The following is a 20415-nucleotide window of genomic DNA, read 5'->3' on the forward strand; positions in this document are numbered from 1 at the left end:
CTGGGCTTCACTCCCCCTCGGGCCTGGGCTTCACTCCCCCCCCCCCCTCGGGTCTGGGCTTCACTTTCCCTCCCCCCCTCGGGCCTGGGCTTCACTCCCCCCCCACCCCCCCCTCGGGTCTGGGCTTCACTTTCCCTCTCCCCCTCGGGTCTGGGGCTTCACTCCCCGGTCCACCCAGACCACCACTCTAACTCATTGCAGGCCTAAATTGGATGGTCTGTCTGCCCATTCTGGTTTATGGAAGGTTGTTTTACAGAAGACATGAGACTGATGTGACTATGGGGGATGGGATATTGAGTGTAAGCTTCTCTGGTACAGACTTCATCATTCATGAGAAGCTCCATATACCAGAGCGATGTTCTATGACCATCATGTGGGAATGTATTGGGTTGGGGGGGTCACCATGATTTTCCTCAGATATTGGGGGCTACAGGGTCATTGGGCTGCCGTGGGCCCAACGCGACTGACCTTCCCCCCCGTCCTGGATCGCCCAATGGGCCCCTGTGGTCCGGGTCTGTAGAGGTGGTCCGGGGTCAGTGCCGGTGACACCATTCCGGAATGTTCCATCACAGCTGATTCATGGAAAGTTTTTTTTTTTATTGTCCTTTTTCTATGTCTGTACAATCCGTGATGAGACGCCCCCGATCTGCGGCTGGTGTGGTGTCACATTTATTGGCCTGGGAATTGGTTAGAGGAGCGCCGAATCTGAGACATCCGACCGGGAGGACACAAAGGTACTACAGAGGACGCTGCACAAGAGGAGCCCGCTGTGCACCCCCCCCCCAGGCACCTTATACAGTTCAAGACATTAGAGTGTAAGCTCCTCTGTATAGAGACTGATGTGACTGGGGGGGAGGGGACATTAGAGTGTAAGCTCCTCTGTACAGAGACTGATGTGACTGTGGGGGAGGGGACATTAGAGTGTAAGCTCCTCTGTACAGAGACTGATGTGACTGTGGGGGGAGGGGACATTAGAGTGTAAGCTCCTCTGTACAGAGACTGATGTGACTGTGGGGGGAGGGGACATTAGAGTGTAAGCTCCTCTGTACAGAGACTGATGTGACTGTGGGGGGGAGGGGACATTAGAGTGTAAGCTCCTCTGTATAGAGACTGATGTGACTGTGGGGAGGGACATTAGAGTGTAAGCTCCTCTGTATAGAGACTGATGTGACTGTGGGGGAGGGGACATTAGAGTGTAAGCTCCTCTGTATAGAGACTGATGTGACTGTGGGGGGAGGGGACATTAGAGTGTAAGCTCCTCTGTATAGAGACTGATGTGACTGTGGGGGGAGGGGACATTAGAGTGTAAGCTCCTCTGTACAGAGACTGATGTGACTGTGGGGGAGGGGACATTAGAGTGTAAAGCTCCTCTGTATAGAGACTGATGTGACTGTGGGGGGAGGGGACATTAGAGTGTAAGCTCCTCTGTATAGAGACTGATTGTGTGGGGGGGAGGGGACATTAGAGTGTAAGCTCCTCTGTATAGAGACTGATGTGACTGTGGGGGGAGGGGGACATTAGAGTGTAAGCTCCTCTGTATAGAGACTGATGTGACTGTGGGGGAGGGGGGGACATTAGAGTGTAAGCTCCTCTGTACAGAGACTGATGTGACTGTGGGGGAGGGGACATTAGAGTGTAAGCTCCTCTGTACAGAGACTGATGTGTCTGTGGGGGGGGGGACATTAGAGTGTAAGCTCCTCTGTATAGAGACTGATGTGACTGTGGGGGAGGGGACATTAGAGTGTAAGCTCCTCTGGTACAGAGACTGATGAAGACTAGCTCAGTGTTCTCTGTACAGTGCTCTGGTATATGTCAGAGCTATATAAAACCATTGTTTTGGCACGCAAGGTTGGACATTTTAATAGAAACTGTTGCAAAGCACTTTTTAATGTGATTTGTTGGGGTTGGTGGAAGACCACATAGAACACGTCTTCTAACAATGTTGACGCATTTCCTTTAATTCCTCCCATGTATCTACATCTGTTACAGTGGGAGCTTAATTGGAGGCTTTCAACCAAAACCTGAGACTTTCATCTCGCTTTTTTTTTTTTTTTTTTTTTGTTTGTTTTTTTTTAATCGCCTTCATCCCCCCTCCCCCTCCTTGCTTTTTCTTAGTTGGACACTTGGTGCCTTTTTTTGTTTTTTATAGTGTTTTTTTTTTTTTTTTTCCCAAAGATTTAGTCCTAAAGGTTTTATCTCATAACTCTTTATGACCGTTTTATGTTGCAAATAACACAGCTGCATGTCCGGTCTGACCGCTGAGACCAGAACGCGTTGTTCTAAAGGGCGTCCTTATCGCACACAGCTGATTGATGCAAAACAACCTGACATGTTTTATGTATCTGAGTGCAGAGGAAAGGTAATGTGCCAATGGCTACCAGCCAACATAGACCGAATGAGGTGAGCATCGCCTGGATGTGGCCAACACTCCCCCTTATGGAAGTGGATTTACGTTATAAATCAATCTGTATCTGTAACTTGAATGTGTACATGAGAGCAGTAAACTGGTGCCAGGGCACCGTGGCTGGCTGGTGTGGGGGTTGGTTTCTCTTAAAAGAAGCAAGTAAACCACTTTGGACATGGGGGGGTAGGGGCGCATGGTGGCCATTGGGGGTATTAAACATGGTGGCTGTTGAGGGGGGTCGGGGTTTGCTTTTTTCTAAAGATGGCAAAGTAAACTACTGTTGGTGGATTGGACATGGTAAACATTGGAGGGACTAGGGAGGGATTGGTCATAGTGGCTGTTAACAGGTTGGGGATTTAATTTCTCCTTAAGGTAACAAATAAACCACTGTTGGCGGATTAAGCATGGTGACCATTTTGGGGGGGGGATTTGGGGAGGGATTGGGCATGGTGGTCATTTGGGGGGGGGGGGGGATTTGGGGAGGGATTGGGCATGGTGGTCATTGGGGGGGGGGGGGGGGGGGACTGGGGAAGGATTGGGCATGGTGACCATTGGGGGGGGACTGGGGAAGGATTGGGCATGGTGACCATTGGGGGGGGACTGGGGAGGGATTGGGCATGGTGGTCATTGGAGGGGGGGGGGGGACTGGAGAGGGATTGGGCATGGTGGTCCATTGGGGGGGGGGGGGCTGGGGAGGGATTGGGCATGCTGAACATTGGGGGGGACTGGGGAGGGATTGGCATGGTGATCCATTGGGGGGGGGGGGGTGCGGCTGGGGAGGGATTGGTCATGGTGGTTATTGGGGGGGGGGGGGGAACTGGGGAGGGATTGGGCACGGTGACCTTTGTGGGGGGGTCTGGGGTGGATTGGCATGGTCATTGGCGGAAACTGGGGAGGGATTGGGCATGGTGATCCATTGGGGGGGCTGGGAGGGATTGGGAATGGTGGTTATTGGGGGGAACTGGGGAGGGATGGGGCATGGTGGTTATTGGGGGGAACTGGGGAGGGATTGGGCATGGTGACCTTTGTGTGGGGGGAGCTGGGTGGGATTGGGCATGGTCATTGGCGGGAACTGGGGAGGGATTGGGCATGGTGGCTTGTCTAAAGGTAACAAAACCACTATTGGGCATGATGGCCGTTGGGGGGGGGGGGGGGTGTTGATTGGGCATGGGAGGTATTGGGCATTCTTGCCATTGGGACATTGGGAAGATTGGGGTATTGCTTTCTCCAAAAGGGATTGAAGTAAACTGCTGCTGGTGGATTAGGTGTGGTAGCAGTTGAAGGGACTGGGGAGGGATAGGGCATGGTGGCTGTTGGAGTGGGTTTTGCTTTCTTATAAGGAACTAAGAAAATCACTTGGGGGGGGGGGGGGGTTAGGGGATTGGGCATAGTGGTTCTCCTAAAGGGAACAAAGAAAACCATGGAGGGCAATATACCAGTTTACATCATGACTTGCATCATTAGTTTTAACTGCCATGTGTATAGTAAGTGCCGGTTCACGCTACAGCATCTTGGGATCCGACTTGTGAGTCCTCAAGTTGCCCGAAGTTGCTGGACATAAAATGCCATAGAAGTGAATGAGAGCCATCTTATTGTACACTACTGAAGTCGCTCTGACTTCAGAAAAGGTTCCTGTACTACTTCAAGGCGACTTGTACCCAATAGATTTCAATGACAGTCGCCTCCAAGTCGGATCTCCATATATATTGAAGTGACTTTACAGGAAAAAGAAAATAATTTACCCAGGCAACCCCCTCCCTCCCACAGAGCTGATTATTTTGTGATTGGCCACAGCCAAAGTCGCCTTTCCTGGAGGCGACTTTAAGTCACGCTGAAGTCTCCTCCAAATCGCTTTGCAAAGTTGCACTGTAAGTCCGGTTGCCCCTGTGTGAACCGGCACTGAAAATAAACTTCAGTTTTTTATAGCTGAGGTTCAGTCTGCCTTCCTGCGTATTCTGAGGCTTTGGAGGGTAAAGATTACATTCGATTTTCCATAATCGAGGGATAATGAGTCCGCACAATAGCCACAGCAGAAGTGCAGACCCACCAGAGCCCTGAGTAACAAACTGCCAGATGGGTCTCATTTGCAGCGTCCACCAGACACATTGGAATTTGGTTTGGGTGGAGTAACCCCCAATTGTGATCCTCTAAACCAGACCCCATCTCCTCCCCCCTCCCCCAATTCATATTTTTTGTGTCTGTTTTTGGACCCTTTGAGAGAACACTGGAGTTTGATATGGGAAGGTAGATTTTGTTGGCTTCTGTTGTGTGGTCCTTGCCGGTCACTTTGGTTATACTTTTCTACTTTTGGACCTCTCTGTATTGAATATCAGATTGTTCTGCTTTTTATCTTTTTTTTTTTTTTTTTTTTTTAGGGCAAGCAAGCCTCCAACAGCCAGACCACCATTTAGAAGTTTTTGGTTAACATCAGCACGTTGTGTTGTGGCACAAATCTGGCTCACCTTTGAAAGTGCTACATATGGGAACTTGTCCATTTCCAACTGAGTCTCTTCCCCTGGCTGTCCGGCTAGTTGGCCCTTTAAGATGCGAGTAGCAGTCACCGTCGGCACCCCCATACCTGCAGAACACAAATAATTTCATAAACTGAACCAGGTCTGTCTCGTGACACAGTCCATAATACAGTCCTTTAATACCGTCCCTATCACTCACCGTCTCCCAGAAACATGATGGTATTCTTGGCGACATTCCTGTTGAGGTCCTCAAGGGTCAGTGCCAGACTGAGGGTGTCCTGGGCCTGCTTACGCCAGTAGTCGGGGTTCTTCTCTTTTTCTGTAAAGAAGTATTAATGAGGTTTTGATATTGAATCGAGACAAAGTGAAGGGTGATGTATTTCTTCTGCCTTGAGCCGTACTAGCTCCCAACCACTGTCAGGTCTGAGGACTCTACGCAACAGGTCCTTCCACCCTTCTGGGACATGAACCCAATGTGAGAGCAGAAAACCTTTGTTTTGGATGTAGATGGGCCTTTGCTTCTGCATTCTGTGATTTGTATTTAAAACAGAACTGCTCAGTTCAATGCGTAGGTTCAAATGGTACATTCATTTTATGGGTGGCTTTCATTATTTTTCCTGCAACTGAGGAACCTTTGCAGTGATAGAAATGAATATCAAAAAGAGCCGTCTGGGTCCAGCAAACCTATAGCAGGTAAAATGCAAAACCCACCTACACAAGTATTTAAATCTTTCATTTTTAGAAAGTTACACCAACATTTTGTATTAGTGTATAGTAGGGGGCCATAATGTTGGCCTTTTTGCTGTTCTAGCTGTGCCCTAGTCAATAAAAAAAAAATCAAAACCATTCATGGTGGGTGTTTGCATATCACGGTTATGTGTGCCCTTCGTAAAATGCAGCTGGGAGGCAGAGCATGTGCTCCAGCCTACTTGGAGCAGATTGCTATAAAGTGGGGTGCAGGTTTCTCTAAGAAAAGTGAGTGGTCACTAGGAGGACTGATATAAATCCTGGTACAGTAGATTGCTGAAGACGGCAGGGATGGTGATGCTGCTGTGGACCAATATGACATTGTCCGCCAGTTCTTAACCCTATACAATGCTGGGCAGCCAGGTCCCTCTTAGACTCTTACCTGGAAAGCTGGCAGATGTTGACAGCTTGACCATGAACAGAAGGGTCCACAACGTAATGATCATTCTCCTAAAATCCCAGGTTCATAGGCTTGGCCTCAGAAAAATTCCAGAACTTTGTGTGCAACCCTGGAGAGAGAAGAGAGAGAAGTGAATACCTGACTAGTAGCCATCTGTCTTCTGATACAGCCCTCTGACCGCCCCGCCTAGGCTGGTCCGCTGTTCCCCCCGCTTAGTAAACCATGGTTCCCCCCTGTGCTGATTAGACCATTGCTGGTCCCCCCCCCCCCCCCGCTTAGTAGACCATAATTTGTATTTGCATGAATTAACATATCTGTACAGTTTGTCTATCTTTCCCATTGTATAATCCATAGAAAAGCTGGGTGGGTCTTCAACCTTCATATCCAAGCACACTCTGTACCTACAAAGTTCACTGCTTTAGGTCCTTGGATAACCGCATGATGTGATGCCAGGTGGTAAACTATAAACTGCATAAATTACCCCTCTGAAGATGCTGCAGATTTTTTTATACCCCCGCAACACCCTTCCCCCAACCCCCCCGCCCCCAAATAATTCCCACACAGGTTTTCTTTCCGTAGATCACCTGATGTTGGGTTTTCCTTGCAGTGGACTGGTGGTCCTATCCTGGAGAGCTAGAGATGGGAACACCAGTGAATAGGTGGTACCCTGCTCATGGGACCAATGATGCACATAATAGCCCATATGTTGTATCTAGGATGTTGACTTTTTTCGGTATGTCTGTAGAAACTGGTTAATCAGCCAAGTTGGTTTATTGCCCCAATGAGGTGTCCCTATATGTGACTGGCCTGCCTGCTCCTGCAACTCTGTATGTGCTGGAGTTGAACTGGGTGGTGACGCCATGAAGTCTTCTCGGATTCTGTAGTATAACAGTGTTGTATGGGTTAGGGATTGTCTACATGTCTTTTATATGTGGGAAAAGATTTAAAATAATAATCCCATGCTGAGAGATAACATTGATGTTTGGCTCCATATCTCCTCACCCTGCTAATTACTCGGCTCCATGCAGGAAGAAGCCGTGATATGCTTGAGGACTCTGGAGGGGCCAATTCCTTCCATTACTGGGGTCATTCCTTGTCTGTCAGCCTGGCTGATATTACACAGATGGACGCAGGTCACTGGCTGGTCGCACAACAGAAAATGTCCAATGTGACGGATGAGGAGCTTTATCTGGGCTCTCAAATGGTCACGTGGACCCCCTACATTGGCTCCTTGGACCCTATGCACACCATAGATTGAATTGTGGATCCTCTCAAAGACTTAGAACATTCCGCCGCCCACCCATGCCAATAGGTTATGTACATGTGGATTAAAACCGAACTCCGGCCAAAGCCATTCTAAGGTTTTATAGAGGGGGGGAAGCCCTGGTAGCCCAGCCTTTGCAAGTATTCAACCATCCAATGAGTCAGATACTTGCTTCCCTGCTTACGGTTTTGGTTCTTCCCATAGACTTGTACAACCTGTAGTAACATACAAGCGGGTGGCAAGAACCTATTCTGTACACTCAGAAGTTGCTTCAAAGAGACCACTTGAAAACACGGGCTGCTGAAAAGGTAAGTATGTTTCTGATTCTCGCAAGTGGCTATAAATGACTGTGTGGTGATGGTGTCACTTTCAGACTAGTCCCAAGGACATGGTGTCACAAGGACAGGAAATCATGGGAGATGTCTTATGGGGACACAGACAGTGGCAGAAGCACATTCTTTCTGTAGACTGGGGAAAGGGTTAGGGGATCGGTCAGGTCATTGCCCTATGCTGGTGACACCAACACCCCCATTTCATATCCTTGTGTCCTTGGCATAAAAAGGGTAAATCTCCCCAATGGGAGCATACAATAATAAAAAACTTGACAGAGGGTCTGACTTGTACCCACCCTGGCCCAAAAATAAAGAATTGCCCTCCTGGCCAAAACTTGCCCCTCCAGCTTTAATTGGAGGATACAATCTGGGAAATAATTGGACAGCCAACGAAGAATCAAAGAATGCTGGGTTTGCTGTTTTTGCCCACCTATGTAAGACCTCCCCAGGATACAAGGGGCAGATGGGAAGGTTTTAAACTGGCTTCCAGGACACGAGGGGCTGGTAGGGACGGTACTTGATCTGCAAGACTCACCCCTCCAGATACAGGGGCAGATAGGATGATACTTACCCTGCAGGGCTAACCACTCCAGATACAAGGGGCAGGGAGGATGGTACTTACCCTGCTAGCCTGACTCTCTGGATACTGCGGTAGGATAGGACAGTTCTTGCCCCCTGCCAGCCTGACTCCTCATATACAAGAAGCTGATGGGATGTTTTATGCCCTGCCAGACTGACTCCTCCAGATACAAGAGGCAGATATGACTGTTCCAAGCCTGGCACCCCAGATGAAAGGGCGGATAGGACAATACTTGCCCTGCCAGGTTGACCTCTCCACTTAAAAGGAACAGATGGGATTGCACATTCCCAATCCTGCAAGGGGCAGATAGGATGGTACTCTTTTGGCCAGGCTGACTGTGCCCCCCCCCCCACCACCACCCCCACCACCCAAATCTAGATAAAAGGGGCATATAGGACGGTACTTACCCCGCCAGCCTGCAGGTGAAGTAGCACAGACACATGAGGACAATAAAAGCTACAAAGGAGCAGACCACGGCTGTGATCAGCATGTGGGTGTCATTGCTCAGAGTCATGGTGGGATCCTCACAACCCCTCCGTCTTCACTGAGGCCCAACGTCTGAAGTGTCTGCAGCCTCTGTCAGCAGATTTCTGGATTACCTTCAACTGATCAGATAATTCCTCCAGATTAATCATGGAGAGGAGCTTCACTGGCTGTGGGGGTGTTCCATAGAACACAATCATACAAGTGTCACAATGTCTGCCCCCCCCAAGACAAGAACACTCATGGGGGGGGGATATACTGGATAGAAGTCTGTGGTCCCCATTAAGGAGATTTCTTTGTCTTCTGTTCTAAAGACACAACAGGAAGTGAGGGAAATCTCCTCAGTTGCTACCAGAACAGGCGTCCCCTTTGGAAGGTTCCCCTTTACTCCTGTTCTGGTGACAACTCCTCATCAGGTTCTGTCCCGGGGGGGCAAACCTGACAGATTCTAAACCTTCCACACACCACCCAAAACTAATTAAAACTTTTTATTTTTTTTAGCTCCACTTTAACTGCGTTTTATTATTGCAGTTGTTAAGCAGTAATGCTAGCTGCCCTACTTGTCTCTAAATTACAAATTTGTTACTAGAGAAAAACGGTTTTCAAATGTTATCCAAATATAAAGAGCAAATATATGGGAAACATATGCATTAGGGTGACTGGGAATAAATGGTGGTGCTCAGCGCAGGCTCTCGGTGTACAACAGATCTGGAATAGGTCGGCAGGTGTTTCTGGGGCCTCTGGTGGAGTCTTTGCTGATGGAGTCGGAACTGAATTCTCAGGGGTCCCATATGGCTGCAGCTGCCTGGCTGGATGATGCGGAAAGTGGAGATACAGCTGTTCAGATGTGAAATCTGCGCACAGCCGACCTCCTCCGTACACTGTACAGAGGTGCCGGTCCCCTCCCCTGGCCGCGTTGTGTTAGAGATGCTGAGCAGTATCAGGATACGTAGTATAGATGACTGGGAGGAGTGTCGGGATACGTAGCACAGATGACGGGGGGGGGGGGGGGGTGTCGGGATACGTAGTACAGATTTGGCTTCATGAGATGGCCTCGATGGTGGAATTCTCGGTGCTGGGAAAATCTATTTTTTTTTCTAAATGTCATTAGACTTTCTCTATGGAGATGTATTGGGCCCTTCATCCTTGTCCATCATCTTTGGCCCCCTTCATCCTTTTCCATCATCTTTGGCCCCCTTCATCCTTTTCCATCATTTTTGGCCCCCTTCATCCTTTTCCATTATCTTTGGCCCCCTTCGTCCTTTTCCACCTTCATTGCCCCCTTCCACCTTCATTGCCCCCTTTGTCCTTTTCCACCTTCATTGCCCCCTTCCACCTTCATTGCCCCCTTTGTCCTTTTCCACCTTCATTGCCCCCTTTGTCCTTTTCCACCTTCATTGCCCCCTTTGTCCTTTTCCACCTTCATTGCCCCCTTTGTCCTTTTCCACCTTCATTGCCCCCTTTGTCCTTTTCCACCTTCATTGCCCCCTTTGTCCTTTTCCACCTTCATTGCCCCCTTTGTCCTTTTCCACCTTCATTGCCCCCCTTTGTCCTTTTCCACCTTCATTGCCCCCCTTTGTCCTTTTCCACCTTCATTGCCCCCCTTTGTCCTTTTCCACCTTCATTGCCCCCCTTTGTCCTTTTCCACCTTCATTGCCCCCCTTTGTCCTTTTCCACCTTCATTGCCCCCTTCGTCCTTTTCCACCATCCATTGGCCCCCTTCGTCCTTTTCCATCATCCATTGGCCCCCTTCGTCCTTTTCCATCATCCATTGGCCCCCTTCGTCCTTTTCCATCATCCATTGGCCCCCTTCGTCCTTTTCCATCATCCATTGGCCCCCTTCGTCCTTTTCCACCATCCATTGGCCCCCTTCGTCCTTTTCCACCATCCATTGGCCCCCTTCGTCCTTTTCCACCATCCATTGGCCCCCTTCGTCCTTTTCCACCATCCATTGGCCCCCTTCGTCCTTTTCCACCATCCATTGGCCCCCTTCGTCCTTTTCCACCATCCATTGGCCCCCTTCGTCCTTTTCCACCATCCATTGGCCCCCTTCGTCCTTTTCCACCATCCATTGGCCCCCTTCGTCCTTTTCCACCATCCATTGGCCTCTTCATCAATGCCCACCTTCATAAGAAATTTGGAGTCTTGACTTTCAATGATGTCTATCAGTCATTACTTCTACTTTGCCGGCCTGTGTCAGCCCTCATCAAACCCAAGGGTGCCTGGTGCCCTTTATAATAATTTAGCTGCATTAGAGATATTCATAAGGACCTCCACATGTATCCAAGACACGACCAGTTACCGCCGCCCCCCCCCCCCCATCTTATCTCCAGCCAAAACTTTAACTACTGTAATGACTGTCACGTCTGACTGCCCTTCATGACCACACTGGGGAAGTTCCAGTTCCGGCCAAGAGACACAATAGGAAGTGTGAATAAATCCCCTTTTCACCAGAATGGGTGTCCCCCATTGGAAGATTCCCCTAATTTCCTGCTCTGGTGACAACTAACATTTTTGGATTTCCTCACTTCCTTTGTAGGGTGACCCCAGGACAAATGGAGGAGGGCGGAATGAAGATCTAACAGCAGGTCTACCACCGCCCCTTCACCCTTCACCCCCCACCCCCACCCACAGGCTAGGTTTTGGTTTGATACACTAATAAACCTGTTCTGTTCTGCGTCCTCCCCATGATCTGTGTATTCCTGACATTTATATATAATGGGAGAGACTTTGCCGGAGGACGAACGTTGGGTTATATAACTAATCCTCCGCGCTTCCCTCGTGATTGTGTTTACACTGGAATGGTTTGTAGCCGTTTGGCAGACTGTTCAGAGGTGTATGTGATCTTCGGAGCCGTCATCCTCATCCTCTCTGCGGGGAACAAGCTGGCGATCGCCCATCTATCCCAGCGGGAAGGAGGCCACACACACTCTTTTCTACAGAATGAAGTTTGCCCCTCCCCCCCCTCAAATCAACACAATGAAAGTTTTAAAGTATAAAAAGGTTCCCATTCCACACCCTGTTTGTATCCAGTGATGTCCTCACCGCGTCTCTGTGATTCTCTATGCAATGCGAACAGATCATGGCTGGTGGGAGGGGCCAGCAGGGGGCTGTACATAGAAAACATCCCAGCACCCCCGCCTCAGGACTCCTCTCCAGAACCCTCAGCCCTGATGCAAGCAGTGGAGGGGGGACTGGTCTGGTCTCTCCGCCCCCCCCTCCTGTAATTTTCTGGAGTAGGTGGGGCCTGTTGGGGCTCCTCCCACAGCTCTGCTCTCTCCTTGTGCAGGGTTGCTGGTCTGGTCTCCGCCCCCTGCTGTAGTTTTCTGCAGGCAGCCTGTAGTGGGTGGAGCAAGCTGGGCCCCTCCCACAGCTCTGCTCTCTGCACAGGCCATGTACAGCACAGTGATGTCACTGTCTTTACAAGGTAATATCTGGGTTTGTAGAGGAGTTTTTGGTGTGTGGATTTATATCCTTCAAGGCCATTGAGGAATATAATTCAAATGAGTTTGTGTACAGAGTACCCCTTTTAATGCCACCTGCTAGAGAGGCTGGAGGTTGACTTGGGTGACTCTCTGTGCGATCGATGTACGGCAGACGTGACTCGTAGCCCCCAACCCCCCACCCGGTGCTCCGCATTCTCATTGCTACCTGTCAGTTAATCATCCTCCCGGTATCACACCCAGATCTCTGCCCTGCCGGTCGGGGCACATGGATCGTGTCTGTTCTTGCTGAGTGCCCACGGGCAACAACAAACCGGTTCACCTTCATAGCTGTGCAGAGACTGGAAACTCATCTAATACTCCGATCGTCTGATAAGAACTGTCCAATGAAACAAAGCGCAAGACGACCGTGAAAGGAAGTTCACCCGAGCGCAGGACGACCGTGAAAGGAAGTTCACCCGAGCGCAGGACGACCGTGAAAGGAAGTTCACCCGAGCGCAGGACGACCGTGAAAGGAAGTTCACCCGAGCGCAGGACGACCGTGAAAGGAAGTTCACCCGAGCGCAGGACGACCGTGAAAGGAAGGTCACCCGAGCGCAGGACGACCGTGAAAGGAAGGTCACCCGAGCGCAAGACGACCGTGAAAGGAAGTTCACCCGAGCGCAGGACGACCGTGAAAGGAAGGTCACCCGAGCGCAGGACGACCGTGAAAGGAAGGTCACCCGAGCGCAGGACGACCGTGAAAGGAAGGTCACCCGAGCGCAGGACGACCGTGAAAGGAAGGTCACCCGAGCGCAGGACGACCGTGAAAGGAAGGTCACCCGAGCGCAGGACGACCGTGAAAGGAAGGTCACCCGAGAGCAGGACGACCGTGAAAGGAAGGTCACCCGAGCGCAGGACGACCGTGAAAGGAAGGTCACCCGAGCGCAGGACGACCGTGAAAGGAAGGTCACCCGAGAGCGCAGGACGACCGTGAAAGGAAGGTCACCCGAGAGCGCAGGACGACCGTGAAAGGAAGGTCACCCGAGAGCGCAGGACGACCGTGAAAGGAAGGTCACCCGAGAGCGCAGGACGACCGTGAAAGGAAGGTCACCCGAGAGCGCAGGACGACCGTGAAAGGAAGGTCACCCGAGAGCGCAGGACGACCGTGAAAGGAAGGTCACCCGAGAGCGCAGGACGACCGTGAAAGGAAGGTCACCCGAGAGCGCAGGACGACCGTGAAAGGAAGGTCACCCGAGAGCGCAGGACGACCGTGAAAGGAAGGTCACCCGAGAGCGCAGGACGACCGTGAAAGGAAGGTCACCCGAGAGCGCAGGACGACCGTGAAAGGAAGGTCACCCGAGAGCGCAGGACGACCGTGAAAGGAAGGTCACCCGAGAGCGCAGGACGACCGTGAAAGGAAGGTCACCCGAGAGCGCAGGACGACCGTGAAAGGAAGGTCACCCGAGAGCGCAGGACGACCGTGAAAGGAAGGTCACCCGAGAGCGCAGGACGACCGTGAAAGGAAGGTCACCCGAGAGCGCAGGACGACCGTGAAAGGAAGGTCACCCGAGAGCGCAGGACGACCGTGAAAGGAAGGTCACCCGTGAGCGCAGGACGACCGTGAAAGGAAGGTCACCCGAGAGCGCAGGACGACCGTGAAAGGAAGGTCACCCGAGCGCAGGACGACCGTGAAAGGAAGGACAACCCTTCCCTTCAGATCTGGCTGAATCTCTCATGGCTGGAGATTTCCTTCTCCTCCTCAGATCTGGGCTCTGATCTCATGGCTGGGGCTGCCCTTCTCCTCCTCAGATCTGGGCTCTGCTCTCATGGCAGGGACTGCCCTCCTCCTCAGATCTGGGCTCTGCTCTCATGGCTGGGGCTGCCCTTCTCCTCCTCAGATCTGGGCTCTGCTCTCATGGCTGGGGCTGCCCTTCTCCTCCTCAGATCTGGGCTCTGATCTCATGGCTGGGGCTGCCCTTCTCCTCCTCAGATCTGGGCTCTGGTTTAGGCCCAGTGAGCCCTCGGTGTGATGTGTTGTCTCACAAGGTCTCATTGTACTCAGAAATCCTCAACTCTGAAGGTCAACCGAGCGCAGGACGACTGTGAAAGGAAGGTCAACCCTTCCCCTCAGATCTGCGCTCTGCTCTCATGGCTGGGTATTTCCTTCTCCTCCTTAGATCTGGGCTCTGCTCTCATGGCTGGGGCTGCCCTTCTCCTCCACAGATCTGGGCTCTGCTCTCATGGCTGGGGCTGCCCTTCTCCTCCTCAGATCTGGGCTCTGATGTCATGGCTCTGGGGCTGCCCTTCTCCTCCTCAGATCTGGGCTCTGCTCTCATGGCTGGGGCTGCCCTTCTCCTCCACAGATCTGGGCTCTGCTCTCATGGCTCTGGGGCTGCCCTTCTCCTCCACAGATCTGGGCTCTGATCTCATGGCTGGGGCTGCCCTTCTCCTCCACAGATCTGGGCTCTGCTCTCATGGCTGGGGCTGCCCTTCTCCTCCTCAGATCTGGGCTCTGATCTCATGGCTGGGGCTGCCCTTCTCCTCCTCAGATCTGGGCTCTGGTTTAGGCCCAGGGAGCCCTCAGTGTGATGTGTTGTCTCACAAGGTCTCATTGTACTCAGAAATCCTCCACTCTGATCAACTAAAAAAACATTGGCAGAGAAGCTCTTGGTCCAGGCCAGATTGTCACCTGTGATGAAACCTTCCAGCATGGACACGTTGTCTGTGATCTCTTTGGGCAAAATTAAACATTGGGGAACTTGGTGTACAAAATTGGTGAACCGTCCTCACCAGGAGAACCTGTTTATTGAGCAACCCGGAGCTCGGCGTCTAGAATAGAAATCGATTTACAGGCACATCAACGTAATACGATTAGCGCAATCCGCATCCACAATTGTATGTTAATGGAGGAAACTGCTGAGGACAAATGATACAAATCTCATCTGTCCAACCAACTGCAATCTGCAAACAATGAGACGGGGTCATCTCCAGTCTAACCCCCCCCCCCCAATTCACATTCTTGTCCTAATTGTCTGTCTGCTTCCCACTGTTACCATTTGTGTCCCAAACTGCATGGGGTGGTGGCCGTGTCATTTCACCTTCACCCCCTACAGATGACTGATAGGAAACCAAACTTCTTTGTTTTTATGTATTTGATTTTTATTTTACTATGTTTTTTTTTTTTTTATTGTTTTTCTGTAGTTTTGGATGGAGGTAGAACTCTTGCCTACTATACTATCTTATTACTTTTTTTTTTTTTCCCGCCTGTGTCCCGCTGGGGAGATTTCCCATCACTGCCTATCCTGGAGATCCAACAGGAAATCCCCTCTTGCTTGCCCCCTTTGAAGGATTTCCCATCAAATCTCGTTCTGTTTGCTAAAAATTCTGAAATTGTTAGTAGATGAACAGCAGGAAAAAAGAGTCAGAATCTCCCCAACGGGGAAACGGGACAAATTACAAACCTGGCAAAGGGTCTAACCCTTAAAGAACTTCTGACCCCCACCCCTGTCCTTTCCTATACATTGCACCCCCCCTACCCCTGTCCTCTCCTGTACATTGCACCCCCCTACCCCTGTCCTCTCCTGTACATTGCACCCCCTCCCCACCCCTGTCCTTTCCTATACATTGCACCCCCCCCTACCCCTGTCCTCTCCTGTACATTGCACCCCCCCCCTACCCCTGTCCTCCCTTGTACATTGCACCCCCCCTACCCCTGTCCTCTCCTGTACATTGCACCCCCCCCCACCCCTGTCCTCTCCTATATATTGCACCCCCCCCCCCCCTACCCCTGTCCTCTCCTATACATTGCACCCCCCTCACCCCTGTCCTCTCCTGTACATTGCACCCCCTACCCCTGTCCTCTCCTGTACATTGCACTCCCCTACCCCTGTCCTCTCCTATACATTGCACCCCCCCTACCCCGGTCCTCTCCTATACATTGCACCCCCCCTACCCCGGTCCTCTCCTATACATTGCACCCCCCCTACCCCGGTCCTCTCCTGTACATTGCATGCCCCACCCCCACCCCTGTCCTCTCCTGTACATTGCACCCCCCTACCCCTGTCCTCTCCTGTACATTGCACCCCCCCCCCCCACCCCTGTCCTCTCTTATACATTGCACCCCCCCTACCCCTGTCCTCTCTTATACATTGCACCCCCCCCCCCCTACCCCTGTCCTCTCCTATACATTGCACCCCCCCCCCTACCCCTGTCCTCTCCTATACATTGCACCCCCCCACAGCCCTGTCCTCTCCTGTACATTGCACCCCCTCCCCACCCCTGTCCTTTCCTATACATTGCACCCCCCCTACCCCTGTCCTCTCCTGTACATTGCACCCCCCCCTACCCCTGTCCTCCCTTGTACATTGCACCCCCCCTACCCCTGTCCTCTCCTGTACATTGCACCCCCCCCCACCCCTGTCCTCTCCTATATATTGCACCCCCCCCCCCTACCCCTGTCCTCTCCTATACATTGCACCCCCCTCACCCCTGTCCTCTCCTGTACATTGCACCCCCTACCCCTGTCCTCTCCTGTACATTGCACTCCCCTACCCCTGTCCTCTCCTATACATTGCACCCCCCCCTACCCCGGTCCTCTCCTATACATTGCACCCCCCCTACCCCGGTCCTCTCCTATACATTGCACCCCCCCTACCCCGGTCCTCTCCTGTACATTGCATGCCCCACCCCCACCCCTGTCCTCTCCTGTACATTGCACCCCCCTACCCCTGTCCTCTCCTGTACATTGCACCCCCCCCCACCCCTGTCCTCTCTTATACATTGCACCCCCCCTACCCCTGTCCTCTCTTATACATTGCACCCCCCCTACCCCTGTCCTCTCTTATACATTGCACCCCCCCCCCCCTACCCCTGTCCTCTCCTATACATTGCACCCCCCCCCTACCCCTGTCCTCTCCTATACATTGCACCCCCCCACAGCCCTGTCCTCTCCTGTACATTGCACCCCCCTATCCCTGTCCTCTCCTGTACATTGCACCCCCCACCCCTGTCCTCTCCTGTACAATGCACACCCTGCCACCACCCCTGTCCTCTCCTATACATTGCACCCCCCCCCCCCCCCCACCACCCTGTCCTCTCCTATATATTGCGCCCACCTACCCCTGTACATTTCAGTCTTCTACAGACTAGGTTTGCTTCTAGGATATTTAATTGCAGCGGAGAGTTTGGCTCATTTTCTCTCAATCAGGAAATCTGGCACACGCTGGTTCTCTTTCCCTCGACTGGAGTCAAACAAGCCTCAGCTAATGGCTTCCTGCTGTGCCTTCTACAGCTACAAGTAACCTGACCCATCTTCAGTCAGATTCCTCCCAACCCCTGGATTGCAATTACGAGATTCTGGGGTCACTGGCCTTTCCCAAGGGGCTGTGCGGGAGCAAATGTTCAGCACCCCACAGACCGACCATGGACTGTGTATGTGTGTGGACATGCATGTCCCTACAGACCATGTACCCATCCAGACATGTTCCTATGTCCATGTAGACATGCTTGACTCCGCGGACAGACCATAGGCCTGTGTGGACATAAATGTTCAGCCCCCCCACAGTGTGACCCCCAGGCTGTGTACTTGTATAGAGGCCCATGTTCTGTACCCCAGAGACGGGACCATGGACTGGGACCTGTATGGGGCTGAGGACACGCCTGTTGTCTTCTGACTGGTGATTGTCTAGTGACCGGTTTGGCAAAGACACCAAAGCTTCCCAATGACCTTGGTGGTGGTTTGGTGTCTTTAGGGGGCAGCAGGGAGGTCTTGTGGCCTTTTTACTATAGACAGTACTCGGTGGCCCTGTGCGTGGACAATGGATGAACTCGGTGTCCTCTTGGGTCAGAAAGTGTCTGTGACCACAAATGGTGGATTTAGAAGTCTGCTGAGACCAGAAGGATCTCATTAATCTCTTCATTGGCTGCCAGGAGCTTCTCAGATGGTCAGAACTCCAGGAAAACCATCAATCCACCACTGAACTTCATAGGAGAGTTGGTGTACCTGGCCTGGTGTACATGCCCCAAGCTTCTATTCTGTCCATCCAGTCCTGGGATTTACACGGCAGATGTTTTATATGGATGTATGATCTTACCCTTATCGTATCCCTAAAAGTAGGTAAATGGTGATTTGCTCATTTGGCTGCTGGCTTGACTTTCACCAACGAACGGTTTATTTTTCTGATATATACTCTGATGTGTATTCTGATGTGTACCAGGCAGTGCAGTCCACATCCCTGCTTAACTAATACGCTAAAGGCAGACGCGGAAGTTTACTATCCCCTTGTGTAAGTCTTATCAGCAAGCTAAGTGCATTCACCATGCCACAAAATTTAACGGGAAACTTCATACGTGTGAAGAGCAATTCTGTGTAAACATTAATCAGATCACTTGCGTAAAGCCCAATTGCACCCATTGAAATCTAGCTCGGTCTGGTGTACCACCACATCCTGCAATATACAGTGTGATTGCAGTCTCCATCCCATCCCCATGTCAACTGCCCCAGCCCCCCCGGTGTTCCCCTGCATGGAGCATGCTCAGTTCATTCAAGAACCAAACCTTCCCTGCAAGGTACCAAACAGCTGGACCCGGGGTCCTCATAGGATCCCAGTATTCTGCTCCCCTTACATCCTGGATTCCACTCTGGTTTCCTGGGAGATCTGAGCCCCAGAACCAATGTAGGGGGAAGGGCTGTAACTGTGTGACCTGGGCCCCACCTTTTTCCGGGCCCCCCCACCCTCTCCTATAATCTCCATTTCAAAGTAATTTCCTCTTGTGAGTCAGAATAGTAATTGCTCTTATATTGGTCATCTAGAGGTTCCCAAAGTGTATCTAATCTTTATTGCCAAATACCAATCTCTACCTGCGCAGACCCCCCCCCCCCCCCCCCATGTCCTCCCAGCGGGGCCCCATAGAAGATGCGCAGTCTGCTCTGGCTCTAGAGACTCTCTGGGTTGGGAGCCCCAGAAACACGGCTGGGTCCCCAGGATTTGGATTGATGAGCAAAACGGCACCAATGCTTCTCTATCCAGAATAACATGGAAGGGTCCATAGGTGTGTGCAGCCTATTACATCAGGGTGGGCACCCCAAAGCCCAAATGCCCACACCTCGCTCTGCACCCTCAGCTGCACCGGACAGTGAATGAATGAGGAGTGCTCTGTGCTGAGCGGCTTCCTGTTCATTCACACACTGTAGCATAGGTAAACTGTTTACTATGCTTCAGTTTATGAATGGACACGGAGAGTGCGTGTGTTCACTGTGTTCATTTAGAAAAGGAAGGCACTGGTAAATAACATTTACTGGCCCCTTCCCCCACCACTCTCCATCCTGAAACAACCCCCAACAGCAGCTGGGGGGAAAGGAGGCAATCCAGCAGCACTGCGGGGTGAAAGGCCAACATGGGGGAATCCCAGGCAGTATGAGGAATTGGCACTGCATGTAGTGATTAAGGTGTGCCCAGGCACACCTGGCACACCCCTTGCGCACGCCTATGGGGGTCAAGGGTCTCACTTTGAACCTGGATCGTAATATAGTCTTTGGTATTTATTTTCTCTAAATCTGGGTACGCACTATGAGAAACGTAAGGGGCGCGATCGTTCGCTTTCCGTATAGTGTGTACACCACTTTCCACATCCCATTCAGACTTTGCAAACTTAAATTTCCGAAAAGGAACAAACTCCACCTATTTTCACGTAATGTGAACAGAACGAATGATTTTCCTTTTTAATGTTTTACCATTTTTGTATGTGAAAAATCGGATACGAAAGACCGCGCATGATCAGAAACCATAAACCACAAAACAAAGCTTTTGTCGTGCGGGAATTTTCATACATGATTTCCTTCCTCATTTCTGACTAGCTGTGAAACCTTGCGGCAAACCGGACGATCGTTCACTCGTTTTATTTCCTATAGTGTGTACCCACCGAAGTCCACACGAGCCGCAAACCGTGTTTCTTCAGCATTTTTGAAGGTCCACGAATGGCAGTCAAACCTGTGTGCGTTGCCACGCTCGTGGTTGCATTGCGTCAAAATTGACCCAGCGCTCACACAAAACTCAATACGATATAAAAAAGAGGGAGCATCTGGCAAGCGTTTTTAAAGACTCGCATGCATCCAAAACGCGTCAGTTAACATGTCTTAACCCAATCAGGTGCTTTAATAGGCGCTCCAATTTATTTACACGTCTGAGCCCCAAGTGTAATGTGCAATGTCCCCAAAATGTCCCACACATTGCGCCAACTGGGAAGACACAACATGCCCAATATTCCCAACCCACCCGTGAGAACATTCCATGTTCTTCCAGGAGGAGCAT

General features: G+C 51.3%; 1 protein-coding gene across 2 annotated transcripts in view; it reads right to left on the reverse strand.

The window, feature by feature from the left end:
* The window catches only part of ALPL (alkaline phosphatase, biomineralization associated), a 45578-nt gene that overhangs the window by 20882 nt on the left and 4281 nt on the right, over positions 1-20415 (reverse strand). For both annotated transcript variants that reach the window (XM_073601477.1, XM_073601476.1), the window contains exons 2-4: positions 6005-6131; positions 5075-5194; positions 4867-4982 (exon numbers count right to left, since the gene is read on the reverse strand). In XM_073601477.1, the coding sequence (XP_073457578.1) occupies positions 4867-4982; positions 5075-5194; positions 6005-6068 (300 nt within the window). In that variant the 5' untranslated portion in view covers positions 6069-6131. The remainder of the gene's footprint in view (positions 1-4866; positions 4983-5074; positions 5195-6004; positions 6132-20415) is intronic.

This window comes from Aquarana catesbeiana, linkage group LG10 (genome assembly GCF_042186555.1).
Source record: "Aquarana catesbeiana isolate 2022-GZ linkage group LG10, ASM4218655v1, whole genome shotgun sequence".
In the NCBI taxonomy this organism is placed as follows: domain Eukaryota; kingdom Metazoa; phylum Chordata; class Amphibia; order Anura; family Ranidae; genus Aquarana; species Aquarana catesbeiana.